Source organism: Salmo salar, chromosome 15 (assembly GCF_965601325.2).
Source record: "Salmo salar chromosome 15, fSalSal1, whole genome shotgun sequence".
NCBI lineage: Eukaryota > Metazoa > Chordata > Actinopteri > Salmoniformes > Salmonidae > Salmo > Salmo salar.
In genome coordinates, this window is record NC_138305.1 from 66,773,073 (window position 1) to 66,792,903 (window position 19,831).

The window sequence follows — 19,831 nt, forward strand, 5'->3', positions numbered from 1 at the left end:
ATAAAACATGGATCCAGATTTCAGCAAGGGAATTCTTCAAATCCAAGTAAAGAGCAGTGTCAACAGAGCCTGTGAAATAGAACCGCAATCTCTAGTGTAACAGTCCCATCTTGTTCTGACATGGGCACTCTGCTGAGCGTCTCATAATGGTTCCAGTGTAATTACGCAACTTAAATGAACTAGGGGACATTAAAAGACGAGGACTTTCAAGTAGAGAATGTTTAGGCCAGGTAGATCTGAAGCCGAGTTAGAGAAGGTGACAAGAACATCCCTCTTTAAGTCTTTCTCTCTTGTCACTTAGATGGTTATATGTTCAGATTATCTCTCCATCTGATCTATGCCCTGTGCTTGTGATTTGGACCCTGTGCGCAGCAGCAACACATCTATATTCCTGCCATTTTAAAATGCCCATATCCCTGCAGCAGTTATACAGTGAAGAAAGCCCTACAGTTTTATAGATGATCTGTTGCCATAGCTACCGTAGCAGAGGAACTAAGTGCTCGTTTCCCACAAACCGAACAAGTGCTCTGGCCTCTCCCTTCTCCCCTCCCCCCGCTCATTGGGTCCCCTGACTGGGTCATTAGCATAATGACTCACACAGAACTCTCCTCCAAGGGCCACCATTTGTGGGTTTTGGAATCGTGAATGGAGCCCTGTCGTCGCCAAACAAGTTTGCCTTGTACTGAGGCCTGTAGACATTACATCTCTGTTCTGCTGTTAAGTTACTCTGCTACTCGACTGATGCACCATTAAGAGGTATTAAAGGTAGTACTCTATAGTGCGGGTCTCCTGAAGATGGCGCTAATGCATCTTAATCATGTTCTCTGAGTCACAGTATTTGATTCAGCCAGCAGTACTCTGCATACTTTAAAGGGCATTGGTTGAATTTATGCTGCAGTGAGAACAGACAGTTCAGTTCAGCATTGAAGATTTATGCAAAGATATGATGGAGGAGCGTTTACCCCTACTATTTAGCAGCAGAATGTGTGCTGTTTGTAGGGTCCGTATTTGGAGACTTAACTTAACATTGCATTAAAATCAGGACTGCTTAAGAATGAATTGCCTTTTTAAAATGCCTACACACTTCAGGGAGGGGAGCCTGTTTACAGTTGGTTGAGCTGGGGCTCCTTCGCGAGGACTTGTTTAGATGTTTGCAGGAAACAGCTTATTAAAAAAGCTGTGATAACAGCTCGGCGACAAACCAAAACACATGCCGTTTGAAAACATGACTGATGGGGAGGGATGCACCTTGTGGAAAGTAACACAAGGATAAAGCCAAGGACAGAGTATCTCATCCTTAGGCTGTGTACTTGACTGTTTCTGTTTACAGGAAAGGGATGTAATGATGAGCAGAGCTTTGAGTAATCTATTCACTGAATAAACAATATCATAAAAAACAAACAAACACATTGGCTAAAACAGACATAACTTCATGAAGTTAACAATGTTTACCATTTTTTTTCTCTTCTCAGTTATTTGTAACTTCCGGGGCTCAGTATGTCAGGCCCTGGTTCTGGAGATAGGAGAGACTGTGCAGATCCTGGAGAAGAGTGAAGGTAAGAGCTGCTGAATAACAGTTTATAGAGACTAACATTGTATAGTATACTCATTTTACCTTCATCTAAAAAAAGCATTTTGTGGTTTGTGCGCGTGTGCATGCGTGTGTGTGTGTAGACATATCAACCAGCTGAACAGGGACTATGAATCTTTGGTTTCTCTTTAGGCTGGTACAGAGGGTTTTCCACCAAGAAGCCTTCAATCAAGGTAAACATATCAGCCTTTTCTTTTAGAATCACACTTTACATTCACTGCTTGTATTGCTGCTATTATTGAGAGTGGTCCTGTTAGACCAGACAGCTATCAGCCACTGTTTGTTTGAAGCTATTTATTCACAGCAAAGTGAATCCTCATGCAACCTCAGCATGACAACACTAAGAAAAGTAAGCATGTGTGGGCACCGCAATTAGTATGCGTTAGGTGCAATCTACCATATTTTCTCTCCTCTCTGTGTGGCAGAGAATACAATGCACACTTTGGATTTCTGGAGGTGTTGTATTGGATGAGTAGCGGTACATATACAATAAGAGTTACACCATTTATTTGATCAGTTCACCTTCCACACCCACACATACATACTGATGGATCCTCTGTGGTAAATAGTGTTTTACCGCTCACACAGAGGCCTACAATGTGGCACTGTGTTTACTGTACACTTCATCTTGCTTCCAATGGGAGAATACGTTGGAGCTTGCATCATAAGATAAAAGCATGAAACCATTTGTGTTGAGAGAGAGAGAGACACACCGACCCATCCACCCACCCACAATCAGGCGTCTCCTGCTAGTACATTCCCTCCAGAGAGCCTGCTCAGGCTGCTGTTCTGACATGCAGTTCCATGTAAACTGGCAAACCTCTCCTCCAGGTAGAGCTCCATTAACACAAGGTCTCAAAAGGTACAGTAAGAAAAAAATGTGTCCTAGCTTTTATACTGTGCCAAGATGCACAGAAATACAACAATACATCACGAAACGACAAACATGGTTTCTTTTCGATTTTGATTCGATTACTAAGTGTGCAGGTATTCATATTTTTTTAATGCTATTATTAGTACCTGCCTGCACCTGTGGAAGTTTGTTGGATGTGTACGTACACTATGTTTGAACTAAATAGGTACAGAACCTCCAGGCAATGTTCCACTAGCTGCTGCCATCGATATGTTCTGCACTGCAGTACGTTTATTATATATTACAGACGCATCCACTTCCGATCCAATCAATTGTTCAGTAAACCATGTTAATAACTGTACCTGTTTTTCCGGCTTCATGTTCCAAATCAAAATGTCTGACACATGATACCAATCACTCAGTATCTTTTTATAAAAAACATTTAAAACCCCCTTTTTCTCCCCAATTTCGATCTTGTCTCTTCGTTGCAACTCCCAAACGGGCTCGGGAGTCGAAGGTCGAGTCATGTTTCCTCTGAAACATGACGCGCTAAACTGCGCCTCTTAACACCCGCCTGCTTAACCCGGAAGCCAGCCGCACTAATGTGTCGGAGGAAACACCGTTCACCTAACGACCGAGGTCAGCCTGCAGGCGCCCGGCACACAACAAGGATTCACTAGAGCACAATGAGCCAAGTAAAGCCCCCCCAACCCTCCCCTCATCCGGACGACGCTGGGCCAATCGTGCGCCACCCTATGGGACTCCCGATCACGGCCGGTTGTGATACAGCCCGGGATCAAACCCGGGTCTGTAGTGACGCCTCCAGCACTGCGATGCAGTGCCTTAGACCACTGTGTCACTCGGGAGGCCTCACTCAGTCAGTATCTTAATAAGCTGTGAACCCAGTGAAGAACCTGTGATACCTTAGCCTGGCCCTGGTCCCAGATCTGTATGTGGTTTACTCCTCTTCAATGTCATGACAGTGATAGACAATACCTCTGCTGTCTCATCATTCTTTTTAGTCGAGCTGAAATTAAAGGTCAGTCAGAATTAGTTGTCAGATAACATACTGTTCCAGAAAGACACACTAAAACTCCTCACAATCCTGGCAGATAGCTAGAGGTCTTATGGGATGCTAATGCCCATTCTGCTCTCACTACTCTCATCAGCTAGTTACAGTCCCCCACCAATACGCCTCCATTTTTATGTACTCTTCCTCCCACGCTCCCTCACTTGCCCTCATACTCTCCCCGAGCCGCCACAATTAACTGTGCTCACTGTGCCCAATTCATCACATCTGGCAGATTAGAGCCAGAGAGAGGAACTGCAAGGGTGGCAGTTGGCACTGTTCTGTCTCATGCCCTTCCCAGCTAAGCGACGATTGGGGTTGAGCTGCTGCATATTCAGTTTGTGTGTGTGTGTCAGAGTTAGAGCAGTATTAAAATAGCCACAATCTAAGAGTAGCTTGTTGCTACAGTAGTTTTTCTCTGTCAAGTACTCCGCTCCTCTAACTACTGCTCCACATTACAGTTGACCAATGCATATCATGTACAACACAGGAACACACATGCAACATGTGTGACATACTGTTTACATGCATGTAGAGCACAGGACTATGGTCTTCAGTTGCAGCACCTTGCTACATTTCTGTATTACACTTCTGCCCTTTCCATCCATCAGGGTATATTCCCAACCAACTATGTCCACCTGAAGAAATCCACAGTCACCAACAGAGGGTGAGTCTCTTTCTGTTAAATCACATGAGCCCTGTTTGTCAGAGATACATTCAGGTTTGAAATGATTGGCACCCTTGATAATGATGAGCAAAAACTACTATATCAAGTGAATAATACAAATACTGAGCTATATTGTATGCAGAAACAATGGGGAAATTATATTATTTTACTACAATTACTCAGAGAAAGAGATTTTGTTGAATCTAAAAAAAGATAAGGGTCAAAGTTATTGGCACCCCTCTGTTCAATACTCCAGCACCCTCCCCTTGCGAGGATAATGACGCTGAGCCTTTTTTCTAAAATGTTTTATGAGATTGGAGAACACATTGGGAGGGATCTTAGACCATTCCTCCATACAGAATCTATCCAGATCCTTGTTATCCTTCGTCTGAGCTTATGGACTGCCCTCTTAAATTCAAATAACAGGTTTTCGATGGGGTTTACATTTACATTTTAGTCATTTAGCAGACGCTCTTATCCAGAGCTACTTACAGTAGTGAATGCATACATTTCATACATCTTATTTATATATATATTTTTTTTTCTTTTCGTACTGGTCCCCCGTGGGAATCGAACCCACAACCCTGGCGTTGCAAACACCATGCTCTACCAACTGAGCCACACGGGACTACTTTAAGTCCGGAGACTGAGATGGCCATTGCAAAATGTTGATTTTTAACAATTTATTTCTGGATTTTGATGTGTGCTTGGGTTATTGTTATAGTCTTGCTGGAAGATCCACTTGCGGCCAAGTTTCAGCCTCCTGGCAGAGGCAACCAGGTTTTTGGCTAAAATGTTCTGGTACTTGGTGAAGTTCATGATGCCGTTTGCTAAATGGTATTGGCACTTGGACTGGAACTGGTCCTCTGCTCACAAATATATCTTCCAGCAAGACAATAACCCCAAGCCCACATCAGAATTTACAAAACAATTGTTAATTGACCACAAAATCAACATTTTGCAATGGCTATCTCAGTCTCTGGACTTAAACCCTGTTGAAAACCTGTGGTTTCAATAGAAGGGGGCAGTCCATAAGTACAGACGAAGGGTATCAAGGATCTGGATAGATTCTGTATGGAGGAATGGTCTAAGATCCCTCCCAATGTGTTCTCCAAACTCAGAAATATTTTTGGGAAAAGGCGTGGTGTCGTTATCCTCGCAAGGGGAGGATGCTGGAGTATTGAAAACATGGGTGCCAATAGTATTGACCCCTTATCTTTTCGAGATAAAAAAAAAAAAAAACAGCCTTCCTCTGAGAAATTGTATAATATAATTTCCCTTTTTTTATGTTGCATACAACAGCTCAGTATTTGTATTTATTTTATACAGTCTTTTTTGCTCAGCTTTATCAAGGGTGCCAATAGTTTCAGATATAAGGTGGAGAATCACTGGTTAATGGAAGCCAAAGGAAGCTCTATCTTTTCCACAACATATTGTAGAGCTGCCATTGGGTAAGGTTTAGTAATCAACAATGGGGTGGTGTGTGCATGTCCCACGCATTTCTGTTGCCTCATATCCCTCATCACTGATCTGTGAGGATCTGTAATTAAACAGCATTAGTTCTGCTCTGCCAGTGAAGCATGCCCACACACACACACACACACACACACACACACACACACACACACACACACACACACACACACACACACACTACTCTCCCACGGACACACACGACACCAGTGGTCATCCGAGTTGTTGTGCTGCTGTTTAAGGCACAAAAGCTGTTCATGGCAGTGGAAGCAGAGAGAGGGCAGTGCAAAGACAGAGGCAGGCAAGCTCTTTATCAGCCAGTGTTGATGGAGATTAGATCTGCAGGCAGGGATCAGTGACAGTGTGGACTGAGAGGATAGTTCATAGTGTTATATCACCACCCTCCAGTGCACTTATAACACACATTCAGAGAGCTCTCGTTTGCTTTTAAAACAATTAAAGGTGCAGACTTGGAAATTGTCATTATTACACTTCGCCGTTCAAAGGGTTGAACTTGGGAAATGTGCATTGCAGTTTAGTCTGGTTAATGATATGAAAACACCAACAGGTTCTCCCAGTGCATCAGAGCTATAGAGTATCATTCTGACTTGTTATGTAATGGATGGACTGTCTTATGTTTTTAACTAGACACATTTTCTACAGAACAAATTAATGCTTGACACAATTTGGGTCTTTTAATGTAGGCAATACATAGTAGAACATTATGGAATCCAAAGCCAGAGTGCAGAGAACCACATTTCACAACATAACCTGGCTATCTTCTCCTTTTCTCCTGCTTAAGGTCTTTCTCTTGTCTTTCATTTAGTCTCATGGTTGGCACTCTGAAATATAAATTGTCTATTGTGGTTTTGCTCTAGTGATCCTTTATAATCCTAATTTCACAATTTAGTGAAATGTAGTTTTTCATCATGAAAGAGTTATGTCATTACAGTGCCAGCACATGGCAGTGATCTAAGTGTGTGTGTTGGTTTGTTCATTTGTGAGAGGGTTTTTCTCTATTTGTACTGTAGGCAGATATGTCTGTCTCTGTCTAATCTTTAGGTTTTCAAGTGTCTAACTCTGTTTCTATAACTGTGTGTGTGTCTCACCCTAGGCTGTGTGAGACGGTGGTGCCTCTGGAAGACCCTATTATCACTGAGACCACCTCCACCCTGCAGGAATGGGGCATGCTGTGGAAGCAACTCTACGTGGTCGGTATCGCCTCACTTCTCACTGGGAAACCTCTGTCTAGCTTTGAGAAAACACTGACTCCATTTAAATGCAACGTACAGGGTTAGAAGAGTGGTTGATCAGAAAGGGAAAGAGGAAAGGAGCTGCACCCACCCCTGCTTTACATACTTGGCTCAAAAGATTTGATGAGATATACATTTTTACCTGCAGTATGCAGTGTTCACCTCATTCAATAGCTGAAAAAAACATGTCTATTTGCAAAAGACTGGGGATAGCAAAAACCATTGGGGTTGAACATGCTGTATATACATCCCCTTCCCATGATTCCCCATAGCATGTCATATAGGCTGTAATTCCACTCTTCATCATCTTATCCTGCCTATGTAAATCCCAAAATAGTAATTGTCTATAAATAATGTCGTAGTAGATAGCTATCATAGGCAATTTCACAGAATGTAATTCTGCCATTACTATGCTTCTTTGCCTAACCTGGTCCCAGATCTCTCTGTGCTGTAGCCAACTCTTCTATCATTGGCATGCCATTCATGACAATGATTGTCAGAGGAGATAGCTAAGGAACACAGATCTGGCCCAGGATAATGTTTATGTTATGGGCTATTATACAGTCACCTTACAACTCAATACAGTATTGTACATTCAGCCAGCAGCATTATCATCATCACCCTCCCACTGTATAAATGTTTATGGAGACCTAAATAAACCCCAATCTTGCTAAGTGTGGAGGGGGCAGGAGGATATACGTAGCTGAGGTTTGACCTGAGCAGAGGGAGGGAGATTTTGTCGAGCTTGGCTGGCAGCGACTTTTTACATAACCTATCACTGAGGACTGCTCATGCTCAGAGCAGCCAAGGAGCCTAGGGCAGGACTGTGGTGATGTAACTTACTGTCAAGCACAACAAATTCGAACCACTGATTTAACACTACTCATTTCGGGCGCTCACTCTGCCCCCCCTGTGTGGTAGCCAGTGTAGCCAGTCACCACGGTTACCATCCATAAAAACAGGATGTATCATTGGCTAAATTTTCCTTCTAGATTAGCTGCAGTGAAATGTCTCCACACATCAGGTAGTGCCCGTGGCATTTTCCTGTAAAGATTAGGGGAGAAAATGAGTAAAAAAAAACAAAAAAACAATTTCATGTACAGATAAATAGTTAAGCAGTTAGATTAAACAACTCCTTTGTTAAGATAAATGTTTTAAAATGAAACGTGTATGGAAACAGGTGAATTAACACTCCTCAGTAAAACCCACATGGTAGCAAAAACTAACTAGCAGAAATTGTTAACAAGTTAGAAATGATTTAAACACACTTTGCTGTAGGCTACTATTTACTAGTTAACAAAAAATCATGTATGTCCTATAAAATATATTCACCCCACACAGTACTGTAATCAAAATTTACCAGAAAGCATGTAGTCCTTGGCTCAGACAGTGTAGTAGTTTGGGCTCAATAGCATTTCATTAGTGTACCAGATCTTGAGAATCAGCTGTACATGTGATGGAAGACTGCACTGCACATGCAGTACGGGGGGGGGGGAAAATGTATGAAATGTATGCATTCATTACTGTAAGTCGCTCTGGATAAGAGCGTCTGCTAAATGACTAAAATGTCAAATGTTAAATCAGGGGTGTCAAACTTATTTTGCCCCGGGGGTCGCATTCATTCTTCCAGGTCCGTAGGGCTGCACTGAAAATGTGTGTATATATATATATATATATATATATATATATATATATATTTTATGAATTTTATGTATTTATTTATATATATATTTTATGTATTTATTTATTTATTTGTCCTCTATCCATCGTTCTTGGAATTTATATGCTCCTTGACTTTCTAGCTTTCATTTCAGTGATTATTAGTGAGCTGGACACAGTGAAGAAACTGTAATAATGTAGGTCCATTATCATTTCTACACAGTTTGTATTTGATTTTAGTAATTTGCAAGTATATATATTCTTGGAATATTATTTATAGCTCGTGGGCCGGATTAGACCCCCTCGCGGGTCAGATCTGGCCCCCACGCCATATGTTTGACACCCCTGGGCCTGATGTTTACATTTTATTTGTTTTCCTTTAATGTTTTGCGCTCAAGGCATATTGCAATTAGAATGCATGGTGGTACCTCAGGGAGCGATGGCCTTTGAATTAGTGTGTATCTGTTGTAATGTACATAATTAGGCCTCACAGAACAGCCGACCGAGAGGCCTAATCAGCTCTGACTAAAATCGTTGTTTTCCTACAGCCACCAGCAGGTTGAAAACATGACATTTTTACCCTCATTAAATGTACATGAACGTTGTAGATGCGGTTAAACTTTGCACTTATATCAACAAACCTGGGAGGTAGTGTGGGCTTGTCAGGCCAATGGGAGGAATATAAAATGCTTCAATTAAAAGTGCTGTCCTTGATCATGGAGAAACTACTTTTGCTGATGAAACCCTGTAAGGACTGAGTAGGACATTATATTTGTATTTGTATAATTAATTGTGCTGGTACTTTAGCTCTATCAGTGGAACTCATGTGGTAACTATGTAGCCTCCAGTAGAAAAGAAAGACCCTTGTTGGTTGTTTGTTAACAGAGAAACAGGTTTCACTGAATGCCCATTTTCCTTTATAGCTGTATAATTCCTGCATAATTATTTCATGACACAGCCATGTTAGTGTGTTTCATTAACACTCATTACAGTCTCATAACCCTGACCTTCTACTACTGTCAGGAGGAACACTTGCAATCTAACAGCAGCTAGTTGCTTAGTTGTGTGTTTCATAATGGAAGTCTATTTAAAACCATGGATTGAATCATGAGGGTGCCTGGAGCTGGAGTTGCTGTTACTTCCATAGCAGACCAGGGAACGCTCATAAGAATGGAGATACTAACATAGAAACGTCAGAGTCCAGACCAATATAGACATACTGTATTGTGGGAATGTCCAAGAGCCAATGTGTAATGTTACATGTATGTTTTGATCATATTGTTGTGTGTGTGATCCCCACAGAAGCACAAGGTGGACCTGTTCCACAAGCTGCGTCATGTGATGAATGAGCTCTTTGACCTGCGTCGGCAGCTCATCCAAGGTCACCTGGCCCAGGACCAGACCAGAGAGATCAAACGCCACATAACCGTGCGCCTGGACTGGGGCAACGAGTGAGTTGATGTAGTGTAGCGCATGGGCCAGGGCCCATATCATGTTTGTGTGTGCATTTGTAATACTGTATCATGCTACAGAACATAATGTAGATGTAATGTATTGACACGGTCATATAGCAGATTTGTTTATACAAAGCGATTCCTAGATAATCTATACAGTGGGTATCATAAGTATTCACCCACCTTGGATTTGTTAAAAAAATGTATTACTAATATACCTTGATTACAAGGCCCTCCCTCGCTCTCCCTTTGTCAAATCAGATCCCGCCTCCGTTCTGCTCCTCACCACCTATAGGCAGAATACACCTCCCGTGGTAAGGATTGTTCAACGTTAATCTGACCAATCGGAATCTATGCTTCAAGATTATTTTGATCACGCGGACTGGGAAATATTCCGGGTCGCCTCTGAGAATAGTATCGATGTATACACTGACTCGGGAAGGGCATAGAGGATGTTGTTCCCACTGTGACGATTAGATACTTACCAAACCAAAAAACTTGGATAGATGGCAGCATTCATGCAAAAATGAAAGCCCAAATTACCACATTTAACCATGGCAATGTGACTGGGAACATGGACGTGTACAAACAGACCAGCTACGACCTCCGTAATGCAATCAGAGGCAAAACGGGACTTGCACTGAATGTACAAAACATTAAGGACACCTTCCTAATATTGAGTCATACACCCCCCTTTTGCCCTCAGAACAGCCTCAATTCGGCTGTGCATGGACTATGCAAAGTGTCGAAAGCATTTCACAGGGATGCTGGCCCATGTTGACTCCAATGCTTCTCACAGGTGTCAAGTTGGCTGGATTTCCAAGTTGGCTGGATTTTTGGGTGGTAGACCATTCTAGACACACATGGGAAACTGTTGAGTGTGAAAAACCGAGCAGTGTTGCAGTTCTTGACACAAACTGGTGTGCCTGGCAACCTACTACCATACCCCATTCAAAGGCACTTAAATATTTTGTCTTGCCCATTCACCCTCTGAATGGCACACAAACACAATCAATGTCTCAATTGTCACAAGGCTTAAAAATCCTTCTTTAACCTGTCTCCTCCCCTTCATCTACACTGATTGGAGTGTATTTAACAAGTCACATCAATAAGGGATCATAGCTGTCACCAGGATTCACCTGGTCAGTCTGTTATGGAAAGAGCAGGTATCTTTAATGTTTTGTACACTCAGCGTATGTGGCAGGGACTCCAGACAATCACAGATTATAAAGGGAAAGCCAGCCACGTTGCGGACACCGACACCTCGTTCCCGGACTAGCTAAACACCTTCGCCTGCTTCAAGGACTGTGTGCTCTCATTCTCCATCATTCTCCGTGAGTAAGTGATTTAAGGGTGTTAAACCTCGCAAGGCCACCGGCCCAGATGTCTTCTCAGAGCAAGTGCAGACAAGCTGGCTGGAGTTTTTAAAGAAATATTCAATCTCTCCATATCACCATCTGTTGTCCCCACTTGCTTCAAGATGTCAACCATTGTTCCTGTACCCAAGAAATTGAAGGTAACTGAACTAAATTACTATTGTCGCGTAGCACTCCTGTCATTTTAATTTTTTTAATTTTACCTTTATTTAACTAGGCAAGTTAGTTAAGAACAAATTCTTATTTACAATGACGGCCTAGGAACAGTGGGTTAACTGCCTTGTTCAGGGGCAGAACAACGATCATGAAGTGCTTTGAGAGGCTAGTTAAGGACTATATCACCTCCACCTTACCCGACACCCTAGACCCACTACAATTTGCATATCGCCCCAACAGATCCACGGATAAAGCAATTGCCATTGCACTGCACACTGCCCTATCCAACCTGGAGAAGAGAGATACCTATGTAAGAATGTTGTTAATCGACTACAGCTCAGCCTTCAACAACATAGTGCCCTCCCAAGCTCATCACTGAGCTCAGGGCCCTGGGACTGAAACCCTCTGTGTGCAACTGGGTCCTGGACTTCCTGATGGGACGACCCCAAGTGATGAAGGTAGGCAACAACCACTCTGCCATGCTGATCCTCAACACGGGGGCACCATAGGGGTGCGTGCTCAGCCCCCTCCCGTACTTCCTGTTCACCCATGACTGCATTGCCACCCATGTCTCCAACTCAATCATAAAGGTTGCTGACAACACAACCGTGGTAGGCATGATTACCAACAACGATCAGACAGCCTACAAGGAGGAGGTGAGAGCCCTGGTGGAGTGGTGCCAGGAAAATAACCACTTCCTCAACGTCAACAAAATGAAGGAGCTGATCGTGGACTACAGGAGAGGGCAGAAAACACGCCCCAATCCACATTGATGGGGCCGCAGTGGAGAGAGTCAAAAGCTCCAAGTTCATCTACGTGGATATCACTGACAACCTGAATTGGTCCCTTCACACAGACAGCATGGTGATGAAGGTGCACCAGTGCCTCTTCAACCTCAGGAGGCTGGAGAAATTTGTCTTGGCCCCTAAGACCCTCACAAACTTCTACAGATGCATCATAGAGAGCATCCTGTCGGGCTGCACCGTCTGCAACCGCAGGGCTCTCCAGAGGGTGGAGTCTAACGTCAGTCTAACGCATCACCGGGGGCACACTGCCTGCCCTACAGCACATCTACAGCACCCAGTGTCACAGGAAGGCCAAGAACATCATCAAGGACCTCAGCCACCTGAGCCATGGCCTGTTCATCCCGCTATCATCTTGAACTGGCTCTCTTGAGGACCGCCACAAGAAAGGAAGACCCAGAGTTACCTCTGCTGCAGAGGATGCGTTCATTAGAGATAACTGCACCTCAGATTGCAGCCCAAATAAGTGCTTCACAGAGTTCAAGTAACAGACACATCTCAACATCAACTGTTCAGAGGAGACTGCGTGTATCAGGCCTTCATGGTTGAATTGCTGCAAAGAAACCACTACGAAAGGACACCAATAAGACTTGCTTGGGCCACGAAACACGAGCAGTGGACATTAGACCGGTGGAAATCTGTCCTTTGGACAATGACCCAACACACCTCCAGGCTGTGTAAGGACTATTTGACCAAGAAGGAGAGGTGATGGAGTGCTTCATCAGATTATCTGGCCTCCACAATCACACGACCTCAACCCAATTGAGATGGTTTGGGATGAGTTGTACCGCAGAGTGAAGGAAAAGCAGCCAACAAGTGCTCAGTGTATGTGGGAACTCCTTCAAGCATTCGAGGTAAAGCTGGTTGAGAGAATGCCAAGAGTGTGCAAAGCTGTCATCAGGGCAACAGGTGGCTACTTTAAAGAATCTAAAATATATTTTGATTTAACACTTTTTTTGGTCACTACATGATTCCATATGTGTTATTTCATAGTTCTGATGTTTTTACTATTATTCTACAATATAGAAAATAGTAAAAATAAAGAAAAACCCTTGCATGAGTAGGTGTGTCCAAACTTTTGACTTACTGTGTGGCTGAAGTATTCATACCCCTTGACTTATTCAACATTTTGTTGTGTTACAGCCTTAATAATAAAACATGTATTAAATTGTTTTTCCTCACCCATTTACACACAATATCCCATAATGACAAAGTGAAAACATGTTTTTGTTTTAGCACATTTATTGAATTGAAAATGAAATACAGATATCTCATTTCAATTAGTATTCACACCCTTGAATCAATACATGTTAGAATCACCTTTGGCAGCGATAACAGCTGTGAGTCTTTCTGGGTATGCCTCTAAGAGCTTTGCACACCTGAATTGTACAATATTTGCATATTACTTGTTAAAGATTCATCCAGCTCTGCCAAGTTGGTTGTTGATCATTGCTAGACATCCATTTTCAAGTCTTGCCATAGATTTTCAAGCCCATTTCAGTAAAAACCGTAACTAGGCCACTCCGGGACATTCAATGTCATCTTGGTAAGGCACTCCAGTGTATATTTGGCCTTGTGTTTTAGGTTATTGTCCTGCTAAACGGTGAATTTGTCTTCCAGTGTCTATTGGAAAGCAGACTGAACCAGGTTTTCCTCTAGGATTTTGCCTGTGCTTAGCTCTCTTACATTTCTATTTATCCTAAAAAAAAATCCCTAGTCCTTGACGATCACAAGCATACCCATAAAATGATGCGGCCACCACTATGCTTGAAAATATGAGGGGTACTCAGGGAGGTGTTGTGTTGGATTTGCCCCAAACATAATGATTTGTATTCAGGACATAAAGTGAATTTCTTTGCCACATTTTTTGCAGTTTTACTTTAGTGCCTTATTGCAAACAGGATGCTTGTTTTGGAATATTTTAATTCTATACAGGCGTCCTTCTTTTCACTGTCATTTATGTTAGTATTGTGGACTAACTGCAATGTTGTTGATCCATCCTCAGTTTTCTCTTATCACAGCCGTTAAACTCTGTAACTGTTTTAGTCACGATTGGCCTCATGGAGAAATCTCTGAGCGGTTTCCTTCTTCGTCTCAGACAACTGAGTTAAGGGTTGTACCACAACAAAATGTGGAAAATGTAAAGGGGTGAAGGCACTGTATATTTATATACAATATAGTGTGTATTTATTATTTATATATATATCACACACACACTACCATTCAAAAGTTTGGGGTCACATAGACATTTCCTTGTTTTTGAAAGAAAAGGAAGAAAAAAAAAATCCGTTAAAATAACATCAAATTAATCAGAAATACAGTGTAGGCATTGTTGATGTTGTAAATTACTATTGTAGATGGAAACGGCTGATGTTTAATGAATTATCTATATAGGCGTACAGAGGCCTCGTTGTGTTAGCTAATCCAAGTTTATCATTTTAAAAGGCTAATTGATCATTAGAAAACCCTTTTGCCATTCTATAAGGTTGGCCACATCTACCACTGGAATTTTTGCCTGTTCTTCAAGTGTACAGCATTCTTAGGGTCATTGTCCTGCTGGTGAACCTCCGTCCCAGTCTCAAATCTCTGAAGACTGAAACATGTTTCCCTCAAGAATTTCCCTGTATTTAGCGCCATCCATCATGCCTTACGTTCTGACCAGTTTCCCATTCCCTGCCGATGAAAAACATCCTCACCGCATGATGATGCCACCACCATGTTTCACTGTGGAGATGGTGTTCTTGGGGTGATGAAGTGTTGGGTTTGTGCCAGACAGCATTTTCCTTGATGGCCAAAAAGCAGATTTTTAGTCTCATCTGACCAGAGTACCTTCTTCCATATGTTTGGGGAGTCTCCCACATGACTTTTGGCGAACACCAAACGTGTTTGCTTATTTTTTTTCTTTAAACAATGGCTTTTTTCTGGCCACTTCCGTAAAGCCCAGCTCTGTGGCGTGTACGGCTTAAAGTGGTCCTATGGACAGATACTCCAATCTCCACTTTTGACATTTGCAGCTCCTTCAGGGTTATCTTGGGACTCTTTTGTTGCCTCTCTGATTAATGCCCTCCTTGCCTGGTCTGTGAGTTTTGGTAGGCGACCCTCTCTTGGCAGGTTTGTTGGGGTGCCATATTCTTTCAATTTTTTTAATAATGGATTTAATGGTGCACTGTGGGATATCAGTTTCAGATATTTTTTTATAACCCAACCATGATCTGTACTTCTCCACAACTTTGTCCCTGACCTGTTTGGAGAGCTCATTGGTCTTCATGATGCATCTTGCTTGGTGGTGCCCCTTGCTTAGTGGTGTTGCAGACTCTGGGGCCTTTCAGAGCAGGTGTGTGTATATATACTGAGATCATGTGACACTTAGATTGCACACAGGTGGACTTTATTGAACTAATTATGTGACTTCTGAAGGTAATTGGTTGCACCAGATCTTATTTAGGGGCTTCATAGCAAAGGGGGTAAACACATATGCACGCACCACTTTGCTTTTCTTATTTTTTTTTACTTTTTCGAAACGTGTCATTTTTTTCCCATTTCACTTAACCAATTATGTCTATTTTGCGTATGTCCATTACATGAAATCCAAATAAAAATCCATTTAAATTACAGGTTGTATTGCAACAAATTAGGAAAAACGCTAAGGGGGATGAACGCTTTTGCAAGGCACTGTTCTCATTCAAGGGTTTTTCTTTATTTTTACTATTTTCTACATTGTAAAATAATGCTGAAGACATCAAAACTATTAAATAACACATGGAATCATGTAGTAACCAAAAAAGTGTTTAAACAAATCAAAATATATTTTAAATTCTTCATAGTAGCCATCCTTTGCCTTGATGACAGCTTTGCACACTCTTGGCATTCTCTCAACCATCTTCATCTGGAATGCTTTTCCAACAGTCTTTTAGGAGTTCCCACATACGCTTTGCACTTGTTGGCTGCTTTTCCTTAACACTGCGTTCCAACTCATCGCAAACCATCTCAGTTGGGTTGAGGTCGGGTGGTTGTGGAAGCCAGGTCATCTGATGCAGCACTCCAGCCTGGATGTGTGTAAGGGTCATTGTCCAAAGGACAGATTTCCACCGGTCTAATGTCCATTGCTCATTTTTCTTGGCCCACGCAAGTCTATTCTTCTTATTGGTGTCCTTTAGTAGTGGTTTCTTTGCAGAAATGCAAGCGTGAAGGCCTGATTCACGCAGTCTCCTCTGAACAGTTCATGTTGAGATGTGTCTGTTGCTTGAACTCTGAAGCATTTATTTGGGCTGCAATTTCTGAGGCTGGTAACTCTAATGAACTTATTCTCTGCAGCATAGGTAACTGGGTCTTCCTTTCCTCATGAGAGCCAGTTTCATCATAGCGCTTGATGGTTTTTGCAACTGTACTTGAATAAACTTTCAAAGTTCTTGAAATTTTACGGATTGACTGACCTTCATGTCTTAAAGTAATGATGGACCATCATTTCTCTTTGTTTATTTGAGCTGTTCTTGCCATAATATGGACTTGGTCTTTTACCAAATAGGGTTATCTTCTGTATACCACCCCTACCTTGTTGCAACACAACTGATTGGCTCAAACGCATTAAGAAGGAAAGAAACTCCACAAATGAACTTTTAACAAGGCACACCTGTTTATTGAAATGCATTTCAGGTGACTACCACATACAGCTGGTTGAGAGAATGCCATGAGTGTCCAAAGCTGTCAAGGCAAAGGGTGGCTACTTTGAAGAATCAAAAATATATTTTGATTTGTTTTGGTTACTACATGATTCAATGTGTTATTTCATAGTTTTGATGTCTTCACTATTATTGTACAATGTAGAAAATTGTAAAAATAAAGAAAAACCCTTGAATGAGTAGATGTGTCAACTTTTGACTGGTAGTGTTATTTATTTATATATATATATATATATATATATATACTGCTCAAAAAAATAAAGGGAACACTTAAACAACACAATGTAACTCCAAGTCAATCACACTTCTGTGAAATCAAACTGTCCACTTAGGAAGCAACACTGATTGACAATACATTTCACATGCTGTTGTGCAAATGGAATAGACAACAGGTGGAAATTATAGGCAATAAGCAAGACACCCCCAATAAAGGAGTGGTTCAGCAGGTGGTGACCACAGACCACTTCTCAGTTCCTATGCTTCCTGGCTGATGTTTTGGTCACTTTTGAATGCTGGCGGTGCTTTCACTCTAGTGGTAGCATGAGACGGAGTCTACAACCCACACAAGTGGCTCAGGTAATGCAGCTCATCCAGGATGGCACATCAATGCGAGCTGTGGCAAGAAGGTTTGCTGTGTCTGTCAGCGTAGTGTCCAGAGCATGGAGGTGCTACCAGGAGACAGGCCAGTACATCAGGAGACGTGGAGGAGGCCGTAGGAGGGCAACAACCCAGCAGCAGGACCGCTACCTCCGCCTTTGTGCAAGGAGGAGCAGGAGGAGCACTGCCAGAGCCCTGCAAAATGACCTCCAGCAGGCCACAAATGTGCATGTGTCTGCTCAAACGGTCAGAAACAGACTCCATGAGGGTGGTATGAGGGCCCGACGTCCACAGGTGGGGGTTGTGCTTACAGCCCAACACCGTGCAGGACGTTTGGCATTTGTCAGAGAACACCAAGATTGGCAAATTCGCCACTGGCGCCCTGTGCTCTTCACAGATGAAAGCAGGTTCACACTAAGCACGTGACAGACGTGACAGAGTCTGGAGACGCCGTGGAGAACGTTCTGCTGCCTGCAACATCCTCCAGCATGACCGGTTTGGCGGTGGGTCAGTCATGGTGTGGGGTGGCATTTCTTTGGGGGGCCGTACAGCCCTCCATGTGCTCGCCAGAGGTAGCCTGACTGCCATTAGGTACCGAGATGAGATCCTCAGACCCCTTGTGAGACCATATGCTGGTGCGGTTGGCCCTGGGTTCCTCCTAATGCAAGACAATGCTAGACCTCATGTGGCTGGAGTGTGTCAGCAGTTCCTGCAAGAGGAAGGCATTGATGCTATGGACTGGCCCGCCCGTTCCCCAGACCTGAATCCAATTGAGCACATCTGGGACATCATGTCTCGCTCCATCCACCAACGCCACGTTGCACCACAGACTGTCCAGGAGTTAGCGGATGCTTTAGTCCAGGTCTGGGAGGAGATCCCTCAGGAGACCATCCGCCACCTCATCAGGAGCATGCCCAGGCGTTGTAGGGAGGTCATACAGGCACGTGGAGGTCACACACACTACTGAGCCTCATTTTGACTTGTTTTAAGGACATTACATCAAAGTTGGATCAGCCTGTAGTGTGGTTTTCCACTTTAATTTTGAGTGTGACTCCAAATCCAGACCTCCATGGGTTGATAAATTGGATTTTCATTGATTATTTTTGTGTGATTTTGTTGTCAGCACATTCAACTATGTAAAGAAAAAAGTATTTAATAAGATTATTTCTTTCATTCAGATCTAGGATGTGTTGTTTAAGTGTTCCCTTTATTTTTTTGAGCAGTGTGTATATATATATATATATATGTGTATATATATATATATATATATATATATATATATATATATATATTTATTTATTTATTTATTTATTCCAGGTCTCTGACATTGCTCGTTCTGATTCTTCTTAATTTCTTTATTTGTGTTTGTTATTGCTGGGTATTATTGCACTGTTGGAGCTAGAAACACAAGCTTTTCGTTGCACCTGTGATAATGTATGTGACCTAAAAAATTGGATTATATTTTATTTAGATAAGAATTCACTCCCCTGAGTGTATACTTGTTTGAAACACCTTTGGAAGCGATTACAGCTGTGAGGCTTCTTGTGTAAGTCTCTTACAGCTTTGCATACCCATTTTCCTTGTTATAAAATCTTCAAGCTCTGTCAAGGTGTTGGGGATTGTGGCTATACAGCAATTTTCAAGTATTGTCATAGATTTTCAAGCAGATTTTAAGTCAACTGTAACTTGGCCACAAATCTACATTAGTAAGCAACTCCAATGTGTATTTGCCCTGTTTTTGGCCAGCTGAAAGGTATGTTGTAAAGTAGAAGAAGCAGGTTTTCCTCTAGGATTTTTCATGTGCTTCGCTCCATCCCGTTTCTTTTTATCCTGAAAACCTCCCCCGTCTTTGCCGATGTTAAGCATACCCATACCATGATGCAGCCACCTCCATGCTTTTAAAAGGAGGCAGGTACTCAGTGATGTGTTGTGTTAGATTTGCACCAAACATAAGGTTTCGCATTTAGGCCAAAAAGTGTATTCCTTTGCTGTGTTTTTTTGCAGTATTACTTTAGTGTCTTGATATATGTTTTGGAGTATTTTTGCTCTGTATATTTGAATTTTTCTTTTCACTTTAAAACATTCAGGTAATTATTGTGGAGTCACTACAATGTTGCGATATCCCCATTTTTTATTTTTCCCTTCCCATAACCGCAATTGAACTCGGTAGCTGTTTTACCACCTGAGCAGTTTCCTTCCTG

The 19,831-nt window shown here is 42.3% G+C and overlaps 1 protein-coding gene across 1 annotated transcript in view; it reads left to right on the top strand.

Annotated features, from left to right (window-relative positions):
* LOC106571850 (dedicator of cytokinesis protein 3) overlaps window positions 1-19,831 on the top strand; it is a 72,194-nt gene that overhangs the window by 7,501 nt on the left and 44,862 nt on the right. The window contains exons 2-6 of the mRNA XM_082961980.1: window positions 1,473-1,556; window positions 1,724-1,764; window positions 4,125-4,180; window positions 6,768-6,864; window positions 9,868-10,016. Of these exons, the coding sequence (XP_082818106.1) occupies window positions 1,473-1,556; window positions 1,724-1,764; window positions 4,125-4,180; window positions 6,768-6,864; window positions 9,868-10,016 (427 nt within the window). The remainder of the gene's footprint in view (window positions 1-1,472; window positions 1,557-1,723; window positions 1,765-4,124; window positions 4,181-6,767; window positions 6,865-9,867; window positions 10,017-19,831) is intronic.